Raw genomic sequence first — 26,301 nt, forward strand, 5'->3', positions numbered from 1 at the left:
GCTACCAAGTCCATGCAAACACCACCAGCACAGTGCAGAATCCCCATTATCACAGAAAAGACAGAAACATGGGCTCAATCTCTAGCACAATGGTTCCCTGATCACTGCCGAGAGTGATGCCCAAACAACAGGTGTAGCTCTTGAGTAGCACTGGGTTTTCCCTAAACAAAAAAGTAAAATACAATAAAATTAAGATGAGATCAAAGAATAAGAGCACCCTACAATTACTAAGCTATGAGTCTTTGTACTAAAAAACTTCTTCAGATGCCTGCATCATTTCGCACACCAGGCCAACTACTATCCCCTCAGCAGAGAGGAAAGTCCAGCACAGAGACCTCTAGAAGCTGAGTCAGTGTCTCCATGTCACTGGTGCTGGGAGAGAAAACAGAGAACTGAGACACAGTGGATCTGGATTGGATCTCGGCTCTACAATATAGGTACACTAAATGACAGTGGTTCTGTCGCACCTTTTTTTTTTTTTTTTTTTTTTTGGATTTTGGGTCACACCTGGTGACACTCAGGGGTTACTCCTGGCTCTGTGCTAAGAAATTGTTCTTGGCAGGCTCAGGGACCATATTGAACCTCAACCTTCTACTTGCTGAAAAACAGACACAACAATGTTCCATGCAAGAACCAAAAGGGAGCAAAAGACAATGTAAGTGGCAGTCCAGTTTCTCATACAGAGTGTAACTTCTACACACACCAGATCTTCTGTGCTCCTGAAAATGCATCCTCTCCTCACTCCTGTGGTTTAATTTGGAGATAAATAGAGAGAAGTATATAAAGCCATTCTGCAGTACAGCAGCAACTTCAGGGTGACAGGCCATGGCTGCCCGGAAGCCTTGGTCCTACTCCAAACCAAGGAAGCCCCGAGAGCCCCACCAGCCTCCACATTGAATAAGTTACACAGACACTCAGGCCATACCCCCACCTGGGCTTCCTGCTTCCCACAAGCCACATCCAAAAGCCTTATGACCAGGCCGAGGCCAGTGTGGTCAGACGTGGGTGCAGCGGTGAGCAAGAGGGTACCAGTGTACCTGAACTGGCCATGAGTGAGGGAAATGTGATGTGATGTGATGTGCAAGCCCAGTCCAGGCTGCCTGGGCTACTGATTATTACACAAGACTGAAACAGAGATCTGTAATGTGGAACCTTCCCACTGAATATCAGCTTCAGAGGAACTAAGTCCCTGGGGCTGACTGAGCCCACAGGGGCCATTTGGTTTTCTTCTCTGAGGTGGCCCCACACCCAGCCCAATGTCTGACACAAAGAAGAAGCCTTGGGAAAACCTGAGGTTTCTGCCTTCTGCCTCACAAAGCTCACTGATCACCCCTGACTCCAGAACACCTCTCGGCAGCCAGTGAAATACTGAGGGAAATGACAACGACAGCAAAATGAGTAAGGGGGTTACTGCCTCCACTTTTATTTGGATTCTGTCTTAAAAACCAGGTGAAACCTGAAACTGCACAGGGCTGTCAGGAGCTACTTTACCCAGGGGAGTGAGTTCTTAAGAAGTCAGATATTGCCATGTGCCTGACTGCACCATGAGGCACTCACTTAAGCATGTTGAGAAAAGCGATTTAAAAAATTTAAAAATAAATTGTAAAAAGAGAGAAAACAAAAACAGGAAGTTGGAATAATCATGCAGCATTTGCCTTGCACACAGCTGGCCTAGATTTGATCACTGGCACCCCATATAGTCCCCTGGGCACCACTAGTTATGGTAATTGCAGAGCCAGGAGTAACCTCTGAGAACTGCCAGGAATGGCCAAAAATCAAAATAATAAAATAAAAAAACAGGGGGACAGAGAGCTCAGAGGTTAGGGTGCAAACCTTTGAATGCACAGAGATCCCAGATCAATTCTTGGCAGCCCAAAGCACCCTGAGTACTGCCAGGGTTGCCCTGGGAGCCCCCAGCAGTGGCCACCTAACCCAGGTGGCCAAGAATTGCAGCAGCAGCCCCAGGTGTCCAGAGCACTACCTGGGAAACTAAATGATTTAGAAACAAAAACAAACAAACAGCAAAAAGGGGAGAGAAAGAGCAAGGGAAGAGGACTCACTGTGAGGTTACACCATGGTCAGTACTTCCCTAGAGGGCTCTGGGAAGTAGTTGGCCAGTCTTTCTGACTTCCCAAAGAGCCATGCTCATAAGCTCAGTTTAAAGCGACCCCTGCTTCAAGGGTAACACACAGTATCAGCGTCAGGTTCCCACCAAGCTGTCTAGGGAGAAACAAGGGAGATAATAAACTCATTCCCCATCCCTATCCTCAACCCAAAAATCAGCATAGATATAGTGTGGTTTGGGGACCACACCTGGCAATGCTCAGTGGTAATCTTGACTCTGCATTCAGGAATTACTCCTGACAGTGCTCGGGTTTCCATACTGGATGCCAGGTGCTAGGCAAGCTCCATACCTGCTATACTTCTGCTCTGGCCCCCATGCAGAAATATTTTTGTTTGCTTTTGTTCGGGGACCACATCCAACAATGCTCAGGGGTTACGCCTGGCTCTAAGTTCAAGGATCACTCCTGGCAGTGCTTGGAGGATCACATGAGATGCCAGGGATCAAACCCCTGTCAAGTGCAAGGCAAACATTCTACCTGCTGTACTACTACTCCAGCCCACCCATGCAGAAATCTTAACTCACAAAAATCCCAGACATGCTTTCCTTCCTCACAGGGGGGCAAAGCCATCCCCAGATCTAGCCCATGGAGATGGGCCTGATCCACAGTGATGATGAGTGGACAGTGGACAGGCCCGAGGAAGCCTGCAAGTTCTGAGCTAGCATTGGCAAGTTCTGTCTTCACAGGGGTGATATCTATCCAGGGTGGTATGTGGAGATGCACTGAGACAGAGCCTGAAAGATCCGGGCACTCACTGTCCGTGTCACATGGTAGCACGTTTCACACCCAAGGCAAAGCAGCCTGTTATTCACCCAGGTACTGCCTCAGTCCCTCTCCTATGACAAAAGTCACCTAATAGTGCAGAGTCTACACTGCTACTGACCAGGGTTAGAATCCTTGTTCCTCACCCCTGCTTCTGCCACAGCAAAATTCTCTACCTCTGAGCCTTTGTCCCTTGGCTAGAAAATAAAGATAACTGGAGGGAGTCAGGCCAATGGTGGGGCTGAGGAAACAGCTCAAAGAATTATAAGCACACTCCTGGCATGCATGTTAGATTCTCCAGTTAGACCCCAGAACTGCATGCCCTGCTCCCCACACTTCTGGGATGGTCGAGTCCCCCACTAGTGGGCCAGGGCAGCCGCACTGGCAGGCCTGAATGATGAAACTTCAAGTCTGCAGGGTGAAACCTTGCAAACAGGAAATTTCAGCATGTGGTTTGTTACAACCTCTCAACTCTCAACAATCTGGGAACAAAGATGCCATGGGGTCTCCCTGGATAGTGCAGTGAACCAAACCTGGAGCCTCACATTTGTACTATTGAGTCAACGGCCCTGCCCTACAGGGTTCATTTTAATGCATGAGAAAAGGGTTCCTCTCCTAACTGCACTTCCTGAATCTCACTATCCGAACTGTACTTTCTAAGTGCACCCAATTTTTCCCAATTCTATGTGTCACCTATTACTTTTCTCCCCACTCTTTGGGGGCCTCCCAGTGGAGCTCTGAGGCTCAGAAGACACTCCAAGTCACAGTCCACCTTCCAGTGCATCCTACAGCCAGTGCTCAGTCACTACAGTGTAGGAGCACCAGGGCTATACTCCTGCTGGTACTCCTGCAGGCCAAGCAATACTAGGGATACAATTCAGAGCCTCACTGTACTCCTTAGACCTATTTCTTGGTGCCACTCTTACCTTTAATTTGATTCATGAGGGGCCGGAAAGATAGTACAGTGTTAGGGCATTTGCCTTGATTTGGCCCACCCAAGAGAGACCCGGTTTGATTCCTGGTACCCATATGGTTCCCCAGACTCACCAGAGGCGAGTTCTGAGTGCAGAGCCAGGAGTAGCACCTGGGCCCCACTGGGTGTGGCTCAACAATCAATCAATCAATAGATAAATAAAGTTTTAAAAATATTAAGTGACTCATGATATTTCATTAAAATTTACTTTTTACTTATTTATTTTGTTTTGGGGCTATACCAGCTGTGTTCAGGGAATGCTCATGGCTTTGTACTCAGGGAATCATATGGGATACCAGGGACCAAACCCCAGTCAGCCACATGCAAGACAAATGCCTTACCTGCTGTACTATCTCTCCAGCCCCTCAAATTTACTTTCTAAAAATGTTATGAGAAGGTGGCCAGAGCAATATACAGTGGGTAGGGCATTTGCCTTGCACGTGACTGACCCAGGTTCAAACTGCATCCCACCTGGTCCCCAAGCTTGCCAGGAGTAATTCCTGATAGCAGAACCAGGAGTAACCCCAAGTGCCTCTATATGTGGCCCAAAAACAAAACAAAAATGTTATGAGGAAGACTAGGGAAACGGCTCAACAGGATGAAGCTTATGCTTTGTATGTAGGAGGTACAGGCTTGATTCCTGTAGTTATATAGGTCCCAAGCCCATGGGGAGTGGCTCTGTGGTCTGAGCAGGGAGAAGCCCCTGTGCACTGCCAGTTACAGCACAAGAATAACAGAATAGTGTGTGCGGGGGAGGGGGTCTTTACTAAAGATGCTATCTGACAGGCATGAAGCAGTAAGTAGGTACCTGATTCTGCCCACATACTCTGATGAGGTCCGTCAGTTCCCACTGTCTGAGCCCTCTGACACTCTGATAGAACAGTGATATCCAGGGCACCACAAATATGTAAGACCTCCCCAGTCATTGAAATAACAAGACAACTGAGGAAAAGAGAAGGAATTGGGGGGGGGGGGGGTATTATGTAAGAAGCATACATGGAAAACCAGTCTCACTTGCCAGAAATCTTTTTGTTTTTAAGTAGCTACTAAAATAAAAATTTAAAAAAAAAAAAAAAAAAAAACACTTGTCCATCTAAAATCATCCTGCTTTCCCCCATTTATTTTTTTAGGGATCCAAGAGGCAGAACAAGTGTGCAGGCCAGGTGAGGGGGACTAGGAAACTTTGTCTGCTGAAAATGAGAGAAACTTGCAGAGTTTTTTCCAGCAGCCCCATTTGCACAGATGTGATTTTCGTTGACGGAACCAAGCAGGCCTGGCAAGTCCTCTATTTGGCAACATCCTGGTAACTGGCCATCTGTGCCCCATTAGGGCTCCAAAGAGAGAAAGCGACATTTAAAAAAAATACATATTTGCTAATGGAGACTGTTCACTAACTTAGACGCCCACTGGCCTCTCTAGCATGAAGGCCCATTAGATACCAGCTCCAGGTCCTTGCATCAAAGAACCCTGACCTCCATCACAGCTCCCTGGGAGACAAGACTACGCTTGAACTCTCACATCTGTGGGTTGGGTGTCAGAAGAGGAGAGAGAAGGTTACCAATGGAACTCAAGACCTGCAAGTGACTGGCTATATTTTTCTAAAACTTTCTAGAAAGGAAGAATAGGAGCAAAGGAAATTCCCTAATCTCAGACAGTAAAAGGACAGTGCCTAGCTGCAATGGATGACACTACAGTATTAAGCAGATCTCAGGGTTACAGACAAGGGATGCAGTTGACCTCGGAATTCAGAGAGTCCAGTGAATGACCACTCCTTCACCACTCAGTAAGGACCCCTGAGAACTCCTATTCTAGGTAATGGCCCCCAGTGGTGAATAAAAGCAAAGTTTCTTCTCAGACAGATCACAGTTGAGATGAGGCAACAGTCAATAAATTAATCACTTAAGCAACATAATACCAGTTAATGATATAGGGAGAGTGGAGGGGATGCCAATGGAATGACAGTAAACAACAGCTGAGATTGGAGAAGGAGAGCCCTTTAGAAGGAGGGTGATCTTTCAGTTAGGGCTCAATGAGGCAAGTACATGTAAAGGACCTGGGGCAGGAACAAGGTGGTCTTGTTCCAGAAACAGAAAGGACTTCACAGAAGCAGAGAGATGACAGTAAGGGAAAGAGGACAGAGAAGCAGCAGGAATGCAGATCCAGCTGCTGACTTTGGACCTGACTGAGTAGAACGTAATGCCCAGGAACTTTTCTCTGCAGCAGACCTAAATGATCTTATTTGATCCTTACAATTCTTTTCTGGCCACCAGTAGGGGGCTAGATAAGGAGAACTAGATGACAGAAGATTTAAAGAGTGGCTCAAAAGGATTTGATCTCCTTTACATCCTCAAACTCTGTCCCTTCAGTCTTGGAGTCTATTTACTCTGATTCCTGTGAGATTAAAACTAGGCGGCTCTGGGGGCCAGACTAGTAACACAGGGGTAGGTCAGCTTTGCATGTGGCTGACACAGATTCAATCTCCGGCATACCAGATAGTTCGCCAAGTCTGCCAAGAGTAATTTCTGAGCACAAAGCCAAAAGTAATCCAGGGCTGGAGTGATAGTATAGCGGTAGGGCATTTGCCTTGCACATGGCCGACCCAGACAGACCTGGGTTCGGTCCCCCAACATCCCATATGGTCCCCCAAGCCTGCCAGGAGTGATTTCTGAGCACAGAACCAGGAGTAACCCCTGAGCGCCACCAGGTGTGGCCCAAAAGCAAGCAAACAAACCAAAAAAGAGTAATCCACGGGGGCTGAATTGATAGCATAGCAGTAGGGCATTTGCCTTGCACGTGTTTGACCTAGGACACACCCGAGTTTGATCCTGGGCATCCCAGATGGTCCCCCAAGCCTGCCAGGAGCACCTTCTGAGTGCAGAGTCATCCTTGAGCAGCGCCAGGTGTGGCCCCAAAACCAAAATAAATAAATAAATAAATAAATAAATAAATAAATAAATAAATAAATAAAAAAGTAATCCCTGAGCAGTGCCAGGTGTAGCCCAAACACCAAAATAAATAAAATAAAATTGGGCAGTTAGATAGATTAGGGAGCTGGAGCCTGTGTGCATGTGTAAAGCCTCAAATTCAATTCCCAGCACTGCAGTCTCAAGCAGCACCTATCCCTGATACATAAGTATTAAACCAACAGATTTATCTTAACCAAAACAAATATATGTTTTTAATACGTAATGTATTATTTTATAAATCTGTATTATTTGATGCATATATTCTTTTTATATATGTATTACTTGATTAAGAGATATATCTTACCTCAAAAATGCATAAACAATATACCTGCAGCACTAAGTATGCTAACCAAAATATAGAAAAAACTTCAGTGACTAGGTGAACAGAAAAAGAAATTGTGGCAAATATACACCCAGCAGCACTCAGGGGTTACTCCCAGCTCTACACTCAGAAATCGCTCCTGGCGGGCTTGAGGGACCATATGGGATGCCGGGATTCGAACCATGGTCCCTTCTGCATGCAAGGCAAATGCCCTACCTCCATGCTATTTCTCCGGCCCCACACACTGAAATATTATGCAACTATAAGAAAAGATGAAGTCATGCAGCTTACTGCATTGTGGATGGAAGTAGAATTATGTTCAGTGACATAAGTCAGAGGGCGAAGGACAAATACTGAATGATCTCATTTATCTGTAGTATAGAGTCAAAATAAAGGAACAAACAGGATCACACAAAGACAAAATCTTGGCCCTGGATTACAAAACTCAGTTACCAAGCAGTGGGAGGAGGGGTGAGGGGAAGTGAAGAGGCTGATTAGAGGTGATAGAAAGGACAGCATGGAGGAGCTTGGGTTCTTTGTTGGGGTGAGAAATGTGTGGTAACTTCCTCTGTACATCAGTGACATCAACTTAAACACTATTGTAACTCTGTGACCAAATATTATAATTCAAATGAAATTATCATTTAGGGGGTATAAGAATAGTAATGTCACTTTCTGAAAGAATTCTCATCTTTAAGATAGAGACTTAGTGGCCAGAGAGATAGTGCAGCAGGTAGGGCTTACATGAGGCCAATTTGGGTTCAATACTCAACATCCAATATTGTCCCCCAGGAGGAATTCCTGAGTGCAGAGCAAGGAGTTACGCCTGAGCATCACCAGGTGTGGCCCCAAAACCACACAACAACAAAAAGAAACTTTCACAGGGCAGTGGGTTGGGAAGTAAAGGAAATCAGACTGGCCAGGAGATGATAAGAGTCGACACTGCAAACATTATCCCATTCTCTCACTCATGAGCATTGTGGAAACTGTCTGTAATGAAGATGTATTTTTCTAAGCCAAGGATGGACTTTTTCTAATAATCTCCACAGAAGTAACCCACAAGACATTATACCCCCACAAAGGAAGGATAAGACCCATTAGACTCACTGTTTTGCTCTCCAGAGCCTGTCATGAATGATTCGCTGAATGAGTAAATTCCTATTTTCTTCCTCATAAATCCCATGGTGGTTTCACACAAAATAGCTACCCTAAGTGAGAAGTGATTTCTTCTTTTTGTTTGTTTGTCTGTTTTAGGTCCACACCAGTGATACTCAGAAATTACTCCTAGATTGGCACTAGGAAATTACTCCTGATGGGCTCAGGGGACCATATGGGATACCAGGGATTGAAACCAGGCAGGCTGGGGCCGGAGAGATAGCATGGAGGTAGTGTGTTTGCCTTGCATGCAGAAGGACAGTGGTTCGAATCCCGGCATCCCATATGGTCCTCCGAGCCTGCCAGGAGCGATTTCTGAGAGTAGAGCCAAGAGTGGCCCCTGTGAGCCGCCAGGTGTGACCCAAAAACCAAAAACCAAAAAAATAAATAAATAAATAAAAAGAAATCAGGCAGGCTGCATGAAAGGTAGAGGCCCTATGCACTGTACTATTACTCCCGCCTAAGATTTCCTCTTTCTTTATGTTTTTCTTCTATCTGATTCAGAATGTCACAACCCAACAAACACTGACCTCCTCTAAGACTTTAAGCACCTACATATTTGGACTCTGCCCCTCTGCTGGGTCCTTCCAGCAAGAAAGGCTTGCTCCCCACTCTGAGGACAATGTCCCCAGACCTCTCTCCCCAGACCCTGCAGTCATTCCTAGGGTCTTACCCAGGCTAACCTGTCACATCTAGAAGAAAGTGGCCTTTGATAATCAAGGTCCTTATTTCTATACCATTGCCACCAAGGCCAACTCCACCAGCCTACTAAAACCACAGTTGTATTGAACCTGCCCACACACCCTGGGGATGGGATCCCTGGGAGACAGTCAGAAAAATTCAGCACCAGACCAGAAAGAAAGTACAGTCAGTTTGGCATGAGGCCGACCCTATCCTGATACAAGCACTGTATATGATCCCTAGAGCAACAGCCAGAGTGATTGATTCCTTAAAACTGATCCAGGAGTAAACCTTGAGTACCACTGGGTGTGGCACAAAAACAACCTGTAACTTAACCATGAGATCAGAGAGCTAGTCCAGGGGTTAAGTCTGCCTTGCATGCAGCTGACCTGGGTTTGACCCCAACACCATTCACCAGAGCTCTGCCATGAGTGAGTGCTGAGCACAATAAGGTCTTTGACTCAAAGTCCAGAAGAGAAAGGCGGGAGGAGGGAGAAACAGTACCTCCATGTTGCCCCATTTCCCACAGAAAGTTGCCAGGTTGAGGATGAGTACCACACCCACTGCTCTTGGAGGCAAAATGACTGGTGCTGGAGCTTGCAGTACAGTTCTCAAGACTCACCATGAGTGCCTGAGAGTCTCCTGATTCTGAACCCTCCCAGTCATTATCACCTTCCTTAGCACACCCACCTGACCCCACTGTGCAACATTTCCAAGTGGCCTGGGGAGCAGGAAGCTGACAAGGACCGCTGGGCCATCACTGCAAGCCACACAGGACCATTTCGGTTCTTAACAGCCAGAAGTGTTATCTACACAGGCCTGTCAATTAGAGGTGCCTGAAAGATCAATGGATGGATTAAGCCTTCTGGAGAGGGTGGAGAGGGGGCCAGAATCTGACTTGACCCTGTGGTGAGCAGGAAGAGAAAGGAGGAACTCAGAAAATTTAACACCCAGCATGGAATTAGGGGATTGCTGAGGAGACCTTGCCAGCTGCTGCCTGTTCCTGGCCCCCCATGGCCAGTACCCACAGAACTTAGGGTCAATAACATGCACTGAATTGATTTCAGACACTTAAAGAAACTCCAAATGACAGCATGGGAAGCTAAAGTCCTTAGTACCCAATACGAAACTAATTCCTCTCTGCGTGGGCAGATGAAGCTCCTGACCAGAGCCAGCAGGATGGCAAGAAAATCACAGAACAGGATGAAGATTGACCGACCAGAGAGTAGTCAATATCTGCATGGGCCTCCTCTGCTGGGGCGATCCCTACCAAGATGCCTCCTTGGCCAACACACAGCATGGTTTGACTATTAACGGGACCCTCACCCTCAGGTATCTAGTCCTGGTTTCTGGGGACACAAGTCCAGAAGGAAGAGAAGGGAAGAAAATCTGAATAAACCCCTTGAGTATCACATAGTAGGACTTCCTGCTTTCCTGATGCTTCACCTATATAATCTCACGGATCACTCACAAACCCTTGGGTGAATACAGAAAGAGGCCCAGGAGATGATCCCAAGTCAAAAGGACTAGAGCTTTTATCCCCTGTGCTGATCTAGTGCATTTGTCTTTCTATGCTGCACAACCTCTTGTCCCTCAAAATGGGCCCAGAATGACCTCTCCACACCCCAGACCACTCTCCCTTCACAGATAAAATACTGAAGGGCAGAAGTCGGAGCTTGCAGCTGATTCAGGTTCCATCTCTGGCAACCCATTTGGCCCCAGAATCCCACCTGAGTACAAAACCAGGAGCAATCCATGAACACTGTCAGTGTGGCCCAAAAACAAAAACAAACAAACAAAAATTATTGAAGGGCAGGCAAGGAAGGGAATCAAAGTCTGGTGGAAAATAGGTCCAGACCTCAGCTGTGGGCAGGTTTTTCTACTATTGTGTGTCCCTGGCATCAGGCATTCTAGCTCAGCTACTAATTTCTGCCACGTTTTATACCATTGTGCCATTATGACAGCTATATCTATTAAACAGTCTCATTCTTGTGACTTTATACATTTTCATTGAGAGTGATGCCTTCTTTCACTGCCACCAAGAGGAAAATCAGCCCCACTGGACCCCACTAGGGGAGAATTCTAAAAATAAATAATACGAAACAATCCTAGTTGTAGACAAATAGTGTTCCCTGAGCCAAAGGTCTGTTCTCTCCTTGTTTTAAAGGGGAGATCTGCAAGTGTTTAAAAGATGTTAAAAAAAAAAAAAAAGCCAAACTAGCACCTACCTCAAACTTTCCTCAGCAGAAATCACAAGCATTCATAAAGAACTGAAAAGGGAAGAACTTTCTTACTAAGTGACTCAATGTTACTGCATACTTCACCACCTTAAATCATTTTACTGGAGATGTGTCCCACGTTCTGGGAAACATTGAATTAGACTATATAATGGGAAGGAGGCAGGCAGGAAAGATGGGAGAAAAACAGAGCCATAGGGGCAATCCATGCCACTTCTTAAGTGCTGCACTGGTGGCCCACTACCTCCACCGTTGTACCCAGCTCCGAGGACACCCAGAGCCTTCTCCCTCACTACTCCAGTGTCTCAGCTCTGCTGCCCTCATCTCAGCCCTTGTCTAACGTAGTGTATGGCATGAGCATTCTGGAGTCCTCTGGAGCCTGCAGCCACTAGAGGTGATCCCAAATCCCTGCGACATCTCTATGGACGATCCAGTTCCAATGACCCCCGGTTGCAAGGAAGCTTTGGGTTTTTCTACCCTGAACAGAGGAGCGAAGCTGCCAGCGCTAGCTGTGTGGGCAGCTCGCAGATGTCCGCTGGACATCGTGCCTGCCTCTAGGACGGAGCGCCCAGTCAGCTGTCCATGCACCTTCCTTTGTCATACAACCCCACTCACCGCTCCCTTCTACAAGCCGGGCAGAGTGGCTCTAACATCGCAGAGAAAGGATTTCCAACACCCAGAGGCAAAAGGCAGAAAGAATAAAGTCGGGGGGGAAGGGAAAAGACAGAAAAACCCACAGCGAGAGAGAGAGACCAGGTGTCGCCAGGTGTGAGGCCGGTGAAGCAGCAACTTCCAAAGTTGCCCTGTTGGGCCAGCCAGCACCTTGCGCAAAGCCACCAGACCTGGTGCCGAGACCCAAACGCGTTCGGGGCGCGCCGGGTCGCTCGGCTGGGCCAGGGACTTGGTCCGGGTCGGTACGGGGATCGGCCAAAAGCGAGCGGGAGCTGAGACCTCCAGATCGCCCAGCTGGGGGACAAAGCCCGCCGGCCCTTCCTGCCGCTGCCCAGCCTGGGCTTCTCTCTCCGGAGAGACGGTCTGGGGGCGCAGCCACTGATTCTCTCCCCCGACGGCGGCGCCGGAGTCGGGCGTCCGTCCGTCCGTCCGTGTCCCGCGGACCGAGCGAGCGTCCTGCGGGCGAGTCCGCGTCCGGGCCAGCAGGGACCGCCGGGGGCGCGGGGCATTGGGACGGCGGCGGCGACGCGGCGGGCTAACGCGGTTACCTTTTCTCCTTATTCTGCTTTCGGGATTTGTGCAGGAGTCCGATGAGCACCACGGCGGCGCGGATCCCCGCTTTCCGGCAATGCATCCTCCCCGCCGGCTGGGACATCGCGAGGCCGCCGGCGCTGCCCGGCCGCACCCCTCGCCCGCCGCGCGCCCCGCGCCGGCCGGCTCCGCGCGCTCCGTGCCGCCCAAGCCCAAGCCCTGGCCCCGGCCCTCGGCCCCGGCCGCCCGCTCGCATGGGCCCGCCCCGCCTAGGTGCGCCCCGGGCCGGTCAGGTGACAGGCTGGCTGCTGGCTGGCTGGGCGCTCCCTCCCGCCGCGCGACCTTCAGCGGCTCCCCGCGGCCCGCCGGCCGCCCGGCGCCCGCTCCCCCAGCGCGGGCATGGCCGAGGCTCGGCTCGGCTCGGCTCGGCTCGCCGGGGGCGCGGCCAGGACGGGCGGCTCCGGGGCCCGCCCGCGCCCAGACCCCGCCCCGGACCCGCCTCCGCCTCCGCGCGCGGCCCGGCCGCCCGGGAGGCCCGCCCGGGGGTCCCCCGTGCCGTCCGCCCCGAACTCGCGCCCGCTGCCCCGGCCCGCCGGGACAGCTCCCCGGTGCGGCCACTGTCTTCGAACCCGAGAGCCAAGCGGGCTCCTGCGAGGGGCCGCCCGGGCGCCCGGCCCCAGCTCCCCAAAAGGACTCCGAGGCGCGCGCGGCGGGCGCTGCTCTCTTGCCGCCCCCCGGTCTCCCCTGCTTTCCAGGACCCCCGAGTTTGACACCGTTCGGGGGACAGATCGTTCGCTTCCCCGCGGCTCCGCGCCCGCTTCGCGTCCCGAGTTACCAGGGAGTCGCGAGTCTTACCTCCCCACCAGGCTCCCCGACCCACACCCACCACCCCCACCTCTGGCTTCTGGGCTTCCTTTCAGCACAACACGTGCAGGCTTCATCTTTGCAGAACGGAAAGACAGGGTTGCACCATCTCGGGGGTGCAAAGGGTCCCGACTGGGACCCTGCCGTGGGCAAGGGGTGGGCGCGCCAAAGCCCTAAAGACATCCGAGCACCAGAAATCCTCGCCCCAATCACCACTGGCCAGGCTGGGCTTCTCCTTCCATCCCCCCGGGAAGGAACTGAAAGGGAATTAAAACAAGCCAATTAGTCCATCTTTGGAAACAGCCCTGTTGGGGCTGAAGAGGTCCCTGAGGCAATTTGCCCTGTTTGTCTAGAGTTCCAGCCAACAGAAAATCCTGGCAGGGAAGATGAGAAAATCCTTGCTGGAGAGGGGACAGACAGGTCAGGGGCTGCAAAAGAAGGGCTCTGCCTCTCAGACAGCGGGGCCTCCTGCTGCCCTTGGAGTTGGGGGCTAAGGGGGAGAACACCGCACTGCCAAAATGTGCTTGTTTTATTTATGAAGGTTCATAACATTAAAATGGGCCTGGGCGCCCTAGCCTGCAGTGGGAGATCACAGACGGCCACGGTCATATATTTATAGCCAGAAAGTGTCCCTGGCCCACTTCTGGGGTGCAAATCTGTCAGGTGCAAAGGACTACGCAAATCGTGACCTAAGAATTTAGTCGGGGAAAAGAACAGGGAAATGAGTGTCTTGGGACAGGAGCTGGGCAGAGCCCCTCAAACCAGCCCTGGACTTTTCCAGCCTCGGGCAATCCATAATTCAGCTGAAAGGCTACTTCCTATTAGGCATGGGGTACTGAGGTACCAGACAAAGTTGAAACCCCCAGGAAGCTTATTTTATCCAGAAGCTGGAGAACGTGACAACTAACTCAGCATAAGGTCTGATGAAGTAAATGAGTGTAGCTGTCTAGAGAGACCAAGGACTCAAAAGCAAAGTGACCGACAGGGTACCAGGATGAAGGGGAAGAAGCTTTCCACCAAGATGGTAACTTTATTCATTCTTGTTCAGGCATTCCAGGCTCTCTTGTCATGTTCAGTCCCAGTGTGTCTAAAAACACATAGCTGTCACTAAAGGACCATAAACTGATCTGAATTCTGGGGGTCTTGAGAAGTTTCCTGAGAATGGGAGAGCTCGTTCATCTGCCCACACCTACAGTCAAGCATGATCAGTGAACTAAGTAGAATCTCTACCTGTTCCCCTGATGATAATTAAACCCTGAATGTGTGCCCAGTTTTGTGAGAGACTCAAGTACCAGAAGCCAAAGACCATCACTGCTCAGACAGGTCTAACACATAGAAAACTACCACACAAACTCCCACTTCCAGATTGTGCTCTGCCACCCAGACACTATTTCTCAAAATTGCACCATCCTCATGCCGCCTTCATCACTTTTTTTTCTTTGCTTGAGTGTCTTAACCATTTGGTTAGTCACTTATTATTCTTGCTTTAATTTAATCACCTCAAATTTTAATTACTTTTAAGAGAAAATATCACTATTGCCCCCAAATGAGAGGCCATTATCACTTGTCATTCAGTTCATGAAAATAATAAGTACAAATTTATTTGAAGCAAGTTCAATGCTATTGCCTGACAAAGGTGCTGAGCCAGAGCACCTTCATGAAGAGAGAAAAGAGGACCCATGTTCCATGTCAACTACATTCACCCAGCCCCAAACAATAAGTCACCAGGTTTTATGGGAATTGAAAAGAAACAAATTTCACATCAGAGATTGTCGAAGGGAGAGATGAGGCACAAGGGGCCATAGTCCCATCAGAGGAGATGCCTTCTCCCAGCCCAGCCCAGCCCGCCAGCGATCCTCCTCACTCACATAACCTACAAAGCCCACCATCCCAGAGAACAAAGTACCAGGCAGATTCTATCCTGGGTCTCTGCCTCCATTGGCTGAAAACCCCAAAGCTGAAAGGGCCTGGGGATTGGGGGGGGGGGGGACAAGGAAGTTAATCATGAGCAGAGAGCAGGCAGCTGCACAACCCATTCCTAAGGGACCAATGGGGTGAGACAGACAGGCACGCATGCTTGATCCTGAAGAAAAGGGCCTTCCATGCCCAGAACCCATTCCAAGAGACACATCCGTGTGAAATCAGGATTTAGCCTGCTGCCAGCACCGGCTCTCCCAGGGCACCCAGAGCAAGCCTGATCCAAGCCTCCCTTCTTGGCAAAAACATTGCAACCCTTCCTGGCTAGGATAGGCAGTAGGTGTGAGGCCAGAGAAGCTCTGGAGCTATTTTTCTTTGATGAAAACCAGATCTGCCTCGGGAAAGGGTCACTATGGCTAGCCATCCTGTCGATCTCACACAATCCTAGCAGAGATTCCAGCATTACAACAGACAACATTAAAGCTGCTCAAGGTAGGACAGCACCTCCATTCTTTCATCCCTTTGGGGACACACACCTCCTGGGAGAAATCAATCATTCAGAGAACTCACACCTGTGCTGGTGAGGCACGAGCAAGGTACATCAACGCCCCCTTCTGGACTATATTCTAGTTGCACCTCTGGGTTACCACCATATAAGAAAAAAAGAGAGAAAAGGTGGGAAGGAAAGAATGGAAGAAAAGCTGCAAGGAAAGAACCAACACTTTAAGGTCGTTTGAGAGGTCTGGAGAGATAGTACAGTTGTAGAGCACTGGCCTTACACGCAGATGGCCTGAATTCAATCCCAGGCACCCCAGAGAGTACCTCAACCCCCATCCAGAGTGACCCCTGAGTACAGAGCTAGAAGTTCTGAGCTCTGCTGGTTATGACCTAAGACCTAAATAATTTTTTAAAATAATAAAAATAGGGGCTGGAGAGGTAGCATGGAGGTAGAGCATTTGTCTTGCAAGCAGGACGGTGGTTCGAATCCCGGCATCCCATAGGGTTCCCTGAGCCTGCCAGGAGCTATTTCTGAGCATAGAGCCAAGAGTAACCCCTGAGCTGGGTGTGACCCAAAAACAAAATAAATAAATACAAATAAAATGTAAAGGTCACTGGAGGGCTGGAGACATAGTACAGTGGGCAGGGTGCTTGCTTTGCAGACGGCCAACTTTGGTTCAAGTCTCAAAAACCCATATGGTCCCCCAAATACCACCAGGAGTAATTCGTGAATGCAGAGCCAGGAGTGATCCCTGAGCATTGCTGGATATGGTCCAAGAAAAAAATATCCACCCCCTCCAAAAATAAAATCATTTGAGATTGGGAATCAGTTTCTACTTTGGGGGAGAGAAGAGCATCTTTGACAACACATGACGTCTCCTAGACCCTACTCCCTTCACACTCAGAGCCCACCAACAACCCCCAAAGAGGACCAGGGCCAGGCCATGCTCAGGCTGGGCTCCTGGACTCCAAGAGAAGCTATAGGAAATGCAACTCATACTTCTTTGAATTCACACAGATCAAGGAGTAGAGGGAGGCTCACAGAGAAACTGGATCAGAATTTGGAAATGGAGTCTTGGTGACTTGTGTGGCATTTCCGAACATCAGGGTGAGGAAGCCATGCCCAAGAAAAAAAGCCACAGATCTCACTCAGGAGCTCTCACTCCAGCTCTTGGGCTGCACTTTTCTTGGCACCCAGCAACAGCAGTGTCTGATGTTACAGAATTTAGCTGACTTCCTGCTAGAGATTAGAGAGGAGGTTGGGGGAAAGGAGAAAGGAGTTCGTTCTTCATTTATTTCTTGGGTTCCTGAAGATATTTCCACCATTTCTGATTCTTTGAAGGAATACTAAATTCATAAATCTGAATGGCATTACTGTAATGTTGCCTCCAGAAAAAACATTCAAAAGAATTCTGTGTGAAATTTTTGACCAACATGGAAGAGGTGAGTTTTCCATACAGGCTGCCCAGAAAGCACTGTGGTGAAGCAGGATCTCATGATCCCATGAGGCAAGACCCAACTACCCCCTTCACATCCAGGTTTCCCACCCCACTGATTATCAAACTGCTCTATCCATTGCTAGCACTGAAACCACTTCTAATGCTGGAGTTTTGGGGGCTGAGCTGGAAAGTGACGCGGAAAGCCATCTTTCCATAATATTAGCAACACTGCTTAGCAACAAACTTTTAAAGTAAGAATCAGCAGGCTTCCAAAAGCTATTCTGTTTGGCAGAATGGACTCTTACACATGCATTATTTATATACTATCTTACATACCCAGGAAAGCCTTCTGCGCCTGACTTCCAAGGGAGATGATGTATTGCACCTAAGTGATACTTCCAAAGAACTGAAGCTCTTTTTTATTTTTTTCCCGTTTTTCAGTTCTTGAGCCACACCCAGGAGGGTTTGGGGGCTACCCCTGGCTCAGTGTTTCAGGAAGCGCCCAGTACTATTTGGGGGAATAAGCTGGATTGGAAACTGAACTCAGGCCTCTTGTTAAAACATACACTTCCAGGGGCTGGAGAGATAGCATGGAAGTAGGGTGTTTGCCTTGCATGCAGAAGGACAGTGATTCAAATCCCAGCATCCTATATGGTCCTCCCGAGCCTGCCGAGGCAATTTCTGAGTATAGAGCCAAGAGTAACCCCTGAGCGCTGCAGGGTGTGACCCAAAAAACAAAACAAAAACAAACAAAAAAAACATGCACTCCCTAAGAGCATCTCTCCAGTCCAGGGACAGTTACAGTTTTGAGTAGTGAAACATTTTCTTTGTTTGTTGGGTTTCATGTGAGAGCACCAGTTTCAACCCCTGCACCATATGTTCACCTGAGTACTGCTGTGAGTGAGCCTTGAACACCATGCCTGAAATAGGTCCCAACTCTAATAATTGAGGTCCAAAAGTTAATTAGCCAATCAATTAATGTAACTTTTTCTTGGTGCCTAAGCACTATTATTAACAATATTAGTTACTGTTCTGAGCTAAAATTCTGTTAGAAACAGGATATTGAGGGGCCAGAGAGATAGCATGGAGGTAAGGCGTTTACCTTGCATGCAGAAGGTCAGTGATTCGAATCCTGGCATCCCATATGATCCCCGAGTCTGCCAGGAGCGATTTCTGAGCATAAAGCCAGGAGTAACCCCTGAGTGCTGCCGGGTGTGACCCAAAACCAAAAAAAAAAAAAAAAAAGAAGGAAACAGGATAATGAGATAAGGACCCATTTGCCCCAACATTTTATATCCTCAACTGGTTGTGAGGCAAAGAATCTGCAGTGAGGGGCCAGAGATATAGCATGGAGGTAAGGTATTTGCCTTGCATGCAGAAGGATGGTGGTTTGAATTTCGGAATTTCATATGGTCCCCGAGCCTGCCAGGAGCGATTTCTGAGCATAGAGCCAGAAGTAACCCTTGAGCGCTGCTGGGTGTGACCAAAAAAAAAAAAATCTGCAGTGAGGGAAAATAAAAGAACCTGCAGTCAGGGGCAGGAGTTATAGCTCAGTGGGCAGGTCATTTGCCTTGTATACGGCCCATGTGGGTTTGATCCCAGGCATCCAAGCCTGCCAGGAGGAATTTCTGAGCACAGAGCCAGGAATAACCACTGAGTGCGCCAATGGGTGTGCCCCCCCCCCAAAAAAAAAACCTGCAGTCAAATCAACCCAGGTTATATTCCCTTCTCTAGCTTTGACTGTTTGAAGAAACTGGAAACTTTTACTTCTCCTGACTTCACTTTAGTCAATGTTGAAATGAAAATAATAAGAAGGCCAACCTCTGAAGGTTCCTGCAAGAATTACATTTCACGAAGATAATTATGAAAAAAAATTTGTAATAACTGTATTCAAAAATGGCAATCAGAAGAGCAGGAGCAATAGCACAGTGGGGAGGGCATTTGCCTTGCATGTGGCCAACAGGGGTTGAATCTCCAGCATCCTATCTGGTTCCCTGAGCTCCGCACCAGAAGTGATTCCTAAAAGCAGAGCCAGGAATAAAGCCTAAACACCGCTGGGCATGGCCCCAAAAACAGAAATCAAAAACATAAAAAAAGGCAACTCAAGCTGAAGTGATAGTACAGTAGATAAGGTGATTGCCTTGCCCGGAATAAATCCTGAGTGCAGAGCCAGGAGTAACCCTGAACATTGCCAGGTGTGGCCCAACACCCCCCAAATGACAACCCAGCATCAAACTATTCTCTACCCACCATAAAATAACCACTCAACAATAAGGAAACAGGTCCAGAATAATAATACATCAGGCAGGTGATTGCCTTGCATATGACAGACACGAATTCATTTCCTGACACCACATATGATCCCAAGCACCACCACCAGGATTGATCCCTGAATGCAGAGGTAGGAGTAAGCCCTGAGTACCAGCAAGTGTCCCCCCCAAAATGGCTGCCAGAGCATGTCAGAATATTATGAAGAGTGAAAGAAGTAGGAAATAGAATATATACATACATACATGCATGCATACATACATACATACATACATACATACACACAAATGTAGGTATCCCCTCCCCCAACTTCTTGTTTATCACATCTGAATGATCAGAACCACCCATATCTGGAATGGACTGGAAGAGGAGTCTGCTTGGGAAGAGAGAGGATAAGAAGGAGAGCTTTAGAGAAAAGGGAAAATCAGCAGAGAGTATCAACAAGGAGAACCAGCAGAGAGGATCAACAAAGAGAATCAGTAAAGGGAAGTCAGTCAGCAACGAAGCCTGAAGAGCAGCTGAAAGAGAGCCAGAGGCAGAGAGAGCCAGAAGGAGTAGAGAAGTAGCTGCTAGGAAAGGCTTAGCATAGAAGTCATGTGAGGAAATGTGTATGTTAGGTTAGAACCATGGAATAAAACCATGGAATAAAAAACCTGGAACTTCATCTATCTGACTACTTTGCAAATTTCTCTGCCATCACCCTGCAAACCTTCAGACCCACTAGGCCATAGGGGCTGCAGGAGCAGGGCCAAGCTTAGAAAAGTCTCACCAGGGGCCGGCGAGGTGGCACTAGAGGTAAGGTGTCTGCCTTGCAAGTGTTAGCCATGGAAGGATCCCGGTTCAATTCCCCAGCATCTCATATGGTCCCCCCAAGCCAGGGGCAATTTCTGAGCGCTTAGACAGGAGTAACCCCTGAGTATCAAATGAGTATGACCTGAAAAACCAAAAAGAAAAAGAAAAAGAAAAAGAAAGGCCTCACCATCCCCCTACCAACACTAGAACTCTATTTTTTTAATAGTAATTTTTATTGTGACCAAAAGTGAATGACAAATCTTTCACAGTAATATTTAAGGTACATAGTGACATGAATCATGGCCATTCCCACCACCAGGGTTGTCCTCCCTCCACCCCTAGGACTCTTTAATTTAGATTAAAACAACACAACACACACACACACACACACACACACACACACACACACACACGGCCCTGGAGATATGGTTCAATACACTGAATGCATGCTTTGCATGCAGGGAGTTTGGGATTGATCCCCAGCAGCACATGGCCCTTCAAATACTGCAGAGAACCCCAAAAGCACTGAGCCAGGAGTAGCCCCCTCTGCAGTGGCTCCCAAACCAAAAGAAACAAAATGAGAAATAAAATACCACATGAGTCTTTTGATACAAAATTCTAAAACAGACAAGTAAGGTTAAAAAAAATTTTAGAAAAGTGATTGTCTGTGGGAATGAGGCTTGTTCTATGGCAAAAGGAGTTAGTGGGATCCATTTGTTTAAAATGTACAATTAGTATGTGTGTATTTCAATGTTATGTAAATCTTACCTTTTAAAAAAAGAGTGAAACTAATAGTAGCAATAGAGTGGGAGTATGAAGTGGGTAGAGGTATAGATAAAGCAAGAACAGCAGAAGGTTAATTGTTTTTGAGGGATTCATTATCCTGTTGCACTTACTTTTCTTTTGTTTTTCTTCTTTTTATTTTTTGTAGTGGCCACACCTGGTGGTGGTCAGGTCTTACTCCTGGCTCTGCATTCATTGATCACTCTTAGCATGCTAGTGAGACCATATAGAGTACATAGCCAGGAGTAACCCTTGAGTGTCACCGAGTATGGCCCAAAAACAAACAAACAAACAAAAAAAAAAAAAACAGGAAAATGTTTAGAAATATTAAGAAAGAGTAATAAATAACCCATAAGTCAATAAGAAATCCCAATGAAACTGGGAAAATATTTCAAGCTGACAAAAATGAAAATATTGCACAGAAATTAAGTAGTTTTGTTCGTTTAGCTGGTTTTGGGGCCACATTCATCTGTGCTGAGGGCTTACTCCTGACAGTGAACTCAAGGTTCACTCCTGGCAGGTTCGGGAGGCCATCTGAGGTGTCAGAGATCAAACTGAAGGTCAGTTTGATACAAGGCAAGCACCCTACCTACTGTACTATCTCTCTGACCCAGTTTCCTTGGTTTTTATTTCCACAGGAGTCTACATATTTATATGTGTGAGTACAACTTCCTAAACAAAGTGGCCCTACAATTGTTCTTAGAACCCTTCTTGGCCACTTTCTACCCTCTTGATACTCTCAGTTCTGTCCTCAAAGTCTAAAGATTTGTTCCCATTGGGAATTGTCACTTCCCTTGTCTTGTTCTTCTATATATCACAGAGAAGTAGAAATCACCTGGTATGTGTGTCTTCCTCCTTCTGACGGACTGCATTTAGTTCCATCAATGTTGTAGCAAAAGGCTACATGTTCTCTTATAACTGAATGGTAGTGTGTGTGTGTGTGTGTGTGTGTGTGTGTGTGTGTGTGTGGGGGGGGGGGAGAGAGAGAGAGAGAGAGAGAGAGAGAGAGAGAGTACGTCTTTATAGCATCCTTATATGTTTCCAGATATTCACCATACAGTGAACATAGATGTGCATATTTCTTTTCAAAGGAGTGTTTTTGTAACTCTTGGGGACAATTCTGAGGAGTGCAATCACTGGTTCATGAGGTTGTTGTAGTCTTATATTTTTTAGAACTCTCCAGATAGTTTTCCATAAAGGCTGTGTACCAGCCTGAATTTTCACCAACAGTAAACGAGGATTCCTTTTTCAGCACACCCTCACCTGTACTTGTCATTTCTGACCCTTTTGATACAGGCCATTCTCTCTGATGTGAGGCAGTATCTCACTGTCATTTTGATTTGCATCTGTATATCTTCTTTGGAGAAGTGTCTCCTCTCCACTTTTGACAGGGCTATTTGCTTTGTTCTTGATGGACCTTATAAATTATTCTGATATCTTGGATGAAGCCCTTTGTCAGATATATGATGTGCAAATAAGATAGCTCTTAATTTCAGCCATAGTTTCTTTGAGCTGCCAGAAGTTGTTTTTATACTGATGAAATCCCATTTGTTTATTTTGCTTTTGTTTTCCTTGCAAGTGGAGTCCAATCACTGAAAACACCTTGAAAGTCAACATCACAAAATGCTTTGTCTGTGTTTTCTTTTATGCATTTGATGGGCTCACATCTAAGATTTGAATTCATCTTGTTAAAGTATAAGAGAGGGTCCAATTGATTCTCTACGTGGTTATACAGCTTTCAGCACCATTTGTTGAAGAGACTTTCCTTCCTCCATTTTTGTATATTTATTTATTGGTTTTTGGGTCACACCTGGAAGCGCTCTAGGGTTGCTCCTGGCTCTATGCTCAGAAATCGCGCTCCTGACAGGCTCGGGGGACCATATGGGTTGCCAGGATTCGAATCACCATCCTTCTGCATGCAAGGCAAATGCCCTACCTCCATGTTATCTCTCCAGTCCCCTTGTATCTTTATTTTTAAACTTTATTTATTAACTGATTTATTGATTGATTGCTTTTTTGGGCCACACCCAGCAGCACTCAGGGGTTATTCAGGGGTTCTATTCTCAGAAATCGCCCCTGTCCTATATATATATACTTAGGAACACAAAAATACAATTTAAAAATCTCTTCCTCACACCTATATTCATTGCAACGCTATTTACAATAGCCAGACTCTGGAAGCTACCAAGATGCCCTTCAATAGATGAATGGCTAAAGAAATTGTGGTACATATACACAATGAAATATTATGCAACCGTAAGGAGAGATGAAGTCATGAAATTTTCCTATATGTGATGTACATAGAATCTATCTATTATGTTGAGTGAAATAAGTCAGAGGGAAAGAGATAGGCACAGAATATTCTCACTCATATATGAGTTTTAAGAAAAATTAAGGACATCATTATTATAATAATTCCCAGAGACAATAGAGGTGAGGGACAAAAGGACAGGCTTACAAAGAGTGGTGAGTGCAGTTAGGAAAATAACTACACTAACAACTATTATGACTATCTTAATGAGTGAGAGAAGTAGAATGCCTGTCTCAAATACAGGTCAAGGGTTGGGAAGGAGAGAGTGGGGGCATTGGTGGTGGGAATTCTGCATTGGGGAAGGGGGGGTGTTCTGTTTATATAACTGAAACCCAACTACAATCTTGCTTGTAATCAGGGTTCTTAAATAAAAATTTTATATTAAAAAATAAAATAAATCAATTTAAATCAATTTAAAAAAAATAAATTGCCCCTGGCAGGCTGGGGGACCATATGAGATTCCGGAAATCAAACCAGGTCCCTCCCAAATCAGCCTCAGCAAAGCAAGCACCCTACCATTGTGCTATCTCTCCAGCCCCTCCATTTTGTATCTGATTTCTTTATTTCTCCATATATCTGAGAGTTTATTTCTCAGTTCTCAATTCCATTCCACTGTTCTCAGTGCATGCTATCATTCCAATAGCACACTGTTTTGGTAACTGTAGCTTGACAGTATAAAGCCAGGAACTCTGGTACTGCTAATGTTTAATTTCAGAATTTCTTTGACCGAGGAATTTGTGGCTTCAGACAAATTTTAGTAATATATGCTCAATGTCCTTGAAGAAAGCCATTGGAATTTTTATGGGAATTTCACTGAATCTATATAAATATGTGGGTAGCATGGTCACTTTAACTATTTTAATTCCAGCAACTCATAAATATGTTTCCTAGTTTTTAATAGTAAATTATAGCTATTACTTTGCAATCCTATTTGGGTGGGTGGTGGCATATCTGGTAATATTTAGGATCTATTTCTAGCTCTGTACTCAGGGGTAATTACTGTCAGTAGTCAGAGGTCATTGCTGGGGGGTGTTTGAGGACCATATATGCTGGGATTGAACCTACCAGTTCAGACTGCAATAAAGAAAAGTGCCTTAATCCTTCTACTACCTCCCCAACCCCTCTAGTTTTTGGTTTTGGTTTTGGTTTTGTGGTCACACCCAGCAGCACACAGGGGTTACTCTTAGCTCTATGCTCAGAAATCGCCCCTGGCAGGCACAGGGGACCATATGGGATGCCAGGATTTGAACCACCATCGTTCTGCATGAAAGGCAAACGCCTTACCTCCATGCTATATCTCCGGCCCCCACCCCTCTAGTTTTTGATGTCTAAGTCTTCTGTTATTAGGTTGATTCCTAGGTACTTGTTTTGTTTTGTTTTTTATTTCAGTGCACTTATAAATGTTTATTTGTTTCCTCTTCTAGTTCACTATCGGCATAGAGAAATGCAGAAGAGTTTTGTATACTGATTTTGTAATCTGACATTGAACTGCACTGATTTATGATATATACCAGTGTATTTTTGGGAGTGAAGTCTATAGGATTTTCTACGTGTATTATCACTTCATCTGCAAATAGTGATGATTGTGTTACAGTAGAAGTGGAAGGTTGGAGCACCAGGTGAATTAGCTGGGCACTTTAAATCTCGCCCATCGTGGACCAGATGTAGTACAATGAGTAGGGCATTTGCCTTGCATGTGGCTGACATGATTTTGATCATTGGCCTCCCATACGGTCCCCTGACCCTACCAGAAGTGATCAGGTACATCACAAATGAGCACAAGAGTCTCACAAGTACGTGGCTGTAGCCAGAGACTAGAAAATCCAGGACAGAATAGAAAACTGCTGGGGTACAGTAGCAGGTACAGAGTACAGGAACCTCATGTTCATGTGACAGTGGTCAGGAAAATCTGAGACAGGATAAAAGGAACCCCTGGAACACCATCCAAGAGAGGCCCAGCGACATGATTTCAGACTAGGAAAGTACACACTGGGGCCGGGCGGTGGCGCTCGAGGTAAGGTGCCTGCCTTACCTGCGCTAGCCTAGGAGACAGACCGCGGTTCGATCCCCTGGCGTCCCATATGGTCCCCCAAGCCAGGAGCGACTTCTGAGCGCATAGCCAGGAGTAACCCCTGAGCGTCACCGGGTGTGGCCCAAAAAAAAAAAAACAAAAAAAAAAAAAAAAGAAAGAAAGAAAGTACACACTGAGTAGAGAACAGCGTAGGGACAAGACCTGGCTACCATACACTTGAAACAAGCAGATGGACAGGACCAGGACATCGTACAAAAGACCAGGTAGCTAAAGTCAAGAGCAGGGATGTCATTCACAAGTTAGAGGAGAGACCTAGACATTGGGGAAGGAACGCAGCCCCATCTACTTAAACTGTGTGTATCAGTGTATAGATGATGTGTGATTGAATGTGAACTGTATGTGAGTGTATGTGAATGTGTAAGGGGAGAAGTATGAGGGAATGCTTTGGGTAGGTAGGTGTGTCTGTGATGTGTACCCACACCATGTAGGGGTGCAGCTGTTGTATTAATTATTAATTACTAAGTACTAGTATAATGGATAGTGGTGAGGCCTTTCTCAGCTCAGCCCGGCACCTGCAGCCCCTTTGGCCAATGGGTCTGTAGGTTCAGGATAACAGTGAAGAAATGATCCATAGGCAGTCAGATGAAGCTTCAAGAAGCATCCAACTTTATTACAAGGCCCTAACTACCACAGGCATATTCCTCACATGGCCTCTAAGTTAAGCCACCTCTTTCCTGCTGCTCTGCATCCATCCAGTGTTTTGGTCACCTCTCCCCTCCCCGCAGGCAACCCCTTAATTACCAATCAGCTGTGGGTGGCTCTCACCTTCCAGGTGAGATAGGCAAGAAGTTTGGGGAGGGGTAATATGCAGCCACCTCAGATTCACAAGAACACTAGACTTCCAAGTCGACTACAGATAGCTTCAAACCATATCTGGTTAACCATAAAAGTCACAGGTTGGGGCCCCATCTACCT

General features: G+C 46.9%; 1 protein-coding gene across 3 annotated transcripts in view; it reads right to left on the reverse strand.

The window, feature by feature from the left end:
• Positions 1-26,301, reverse strand: part of RAP1GAP2 (RAP1 GTPase activating protein 2) — a 263,550-nt gene that overhangs the window by 155,654 nt on the left and 81,595 nt on the right. Inside the window, exon 1 of one of the 3 annotated variants that reach the window (XM_049782302.1) lies at positions 12,440-12,568. The exons of the other annotated variants lie outside the window; for them this stretch is intronic. Coding sequence (XP_049638259.1) covers positions 12,440-12,546 — 107 coding nt within the window. The 5' untranslated portion in view covers positions 12,547-12,568. Of the gene's footprint in view, positions 1-12,439; positions 12,569-26,301 lie in introns of those variants that run through there. 3 annotated transcript variants of the gene reach the window in all.

The sequence above is a fragment of the Suncus etruscus genome, chromosome 1 (genome assembly GCF_024139225.1).
Source record: "Suncus etruscus isolate mSunEtr1 chromosome 1, mSunEtr1.pri.cur, whole genome shotgun sequence".
NCBI classification, from domain to species: domain Eukaryota; kingdom Metazoa; phylum Chordata; class Mammalia; order Eulipotyphla; family Soricidae; genus Suncus; species Suncus etruscus.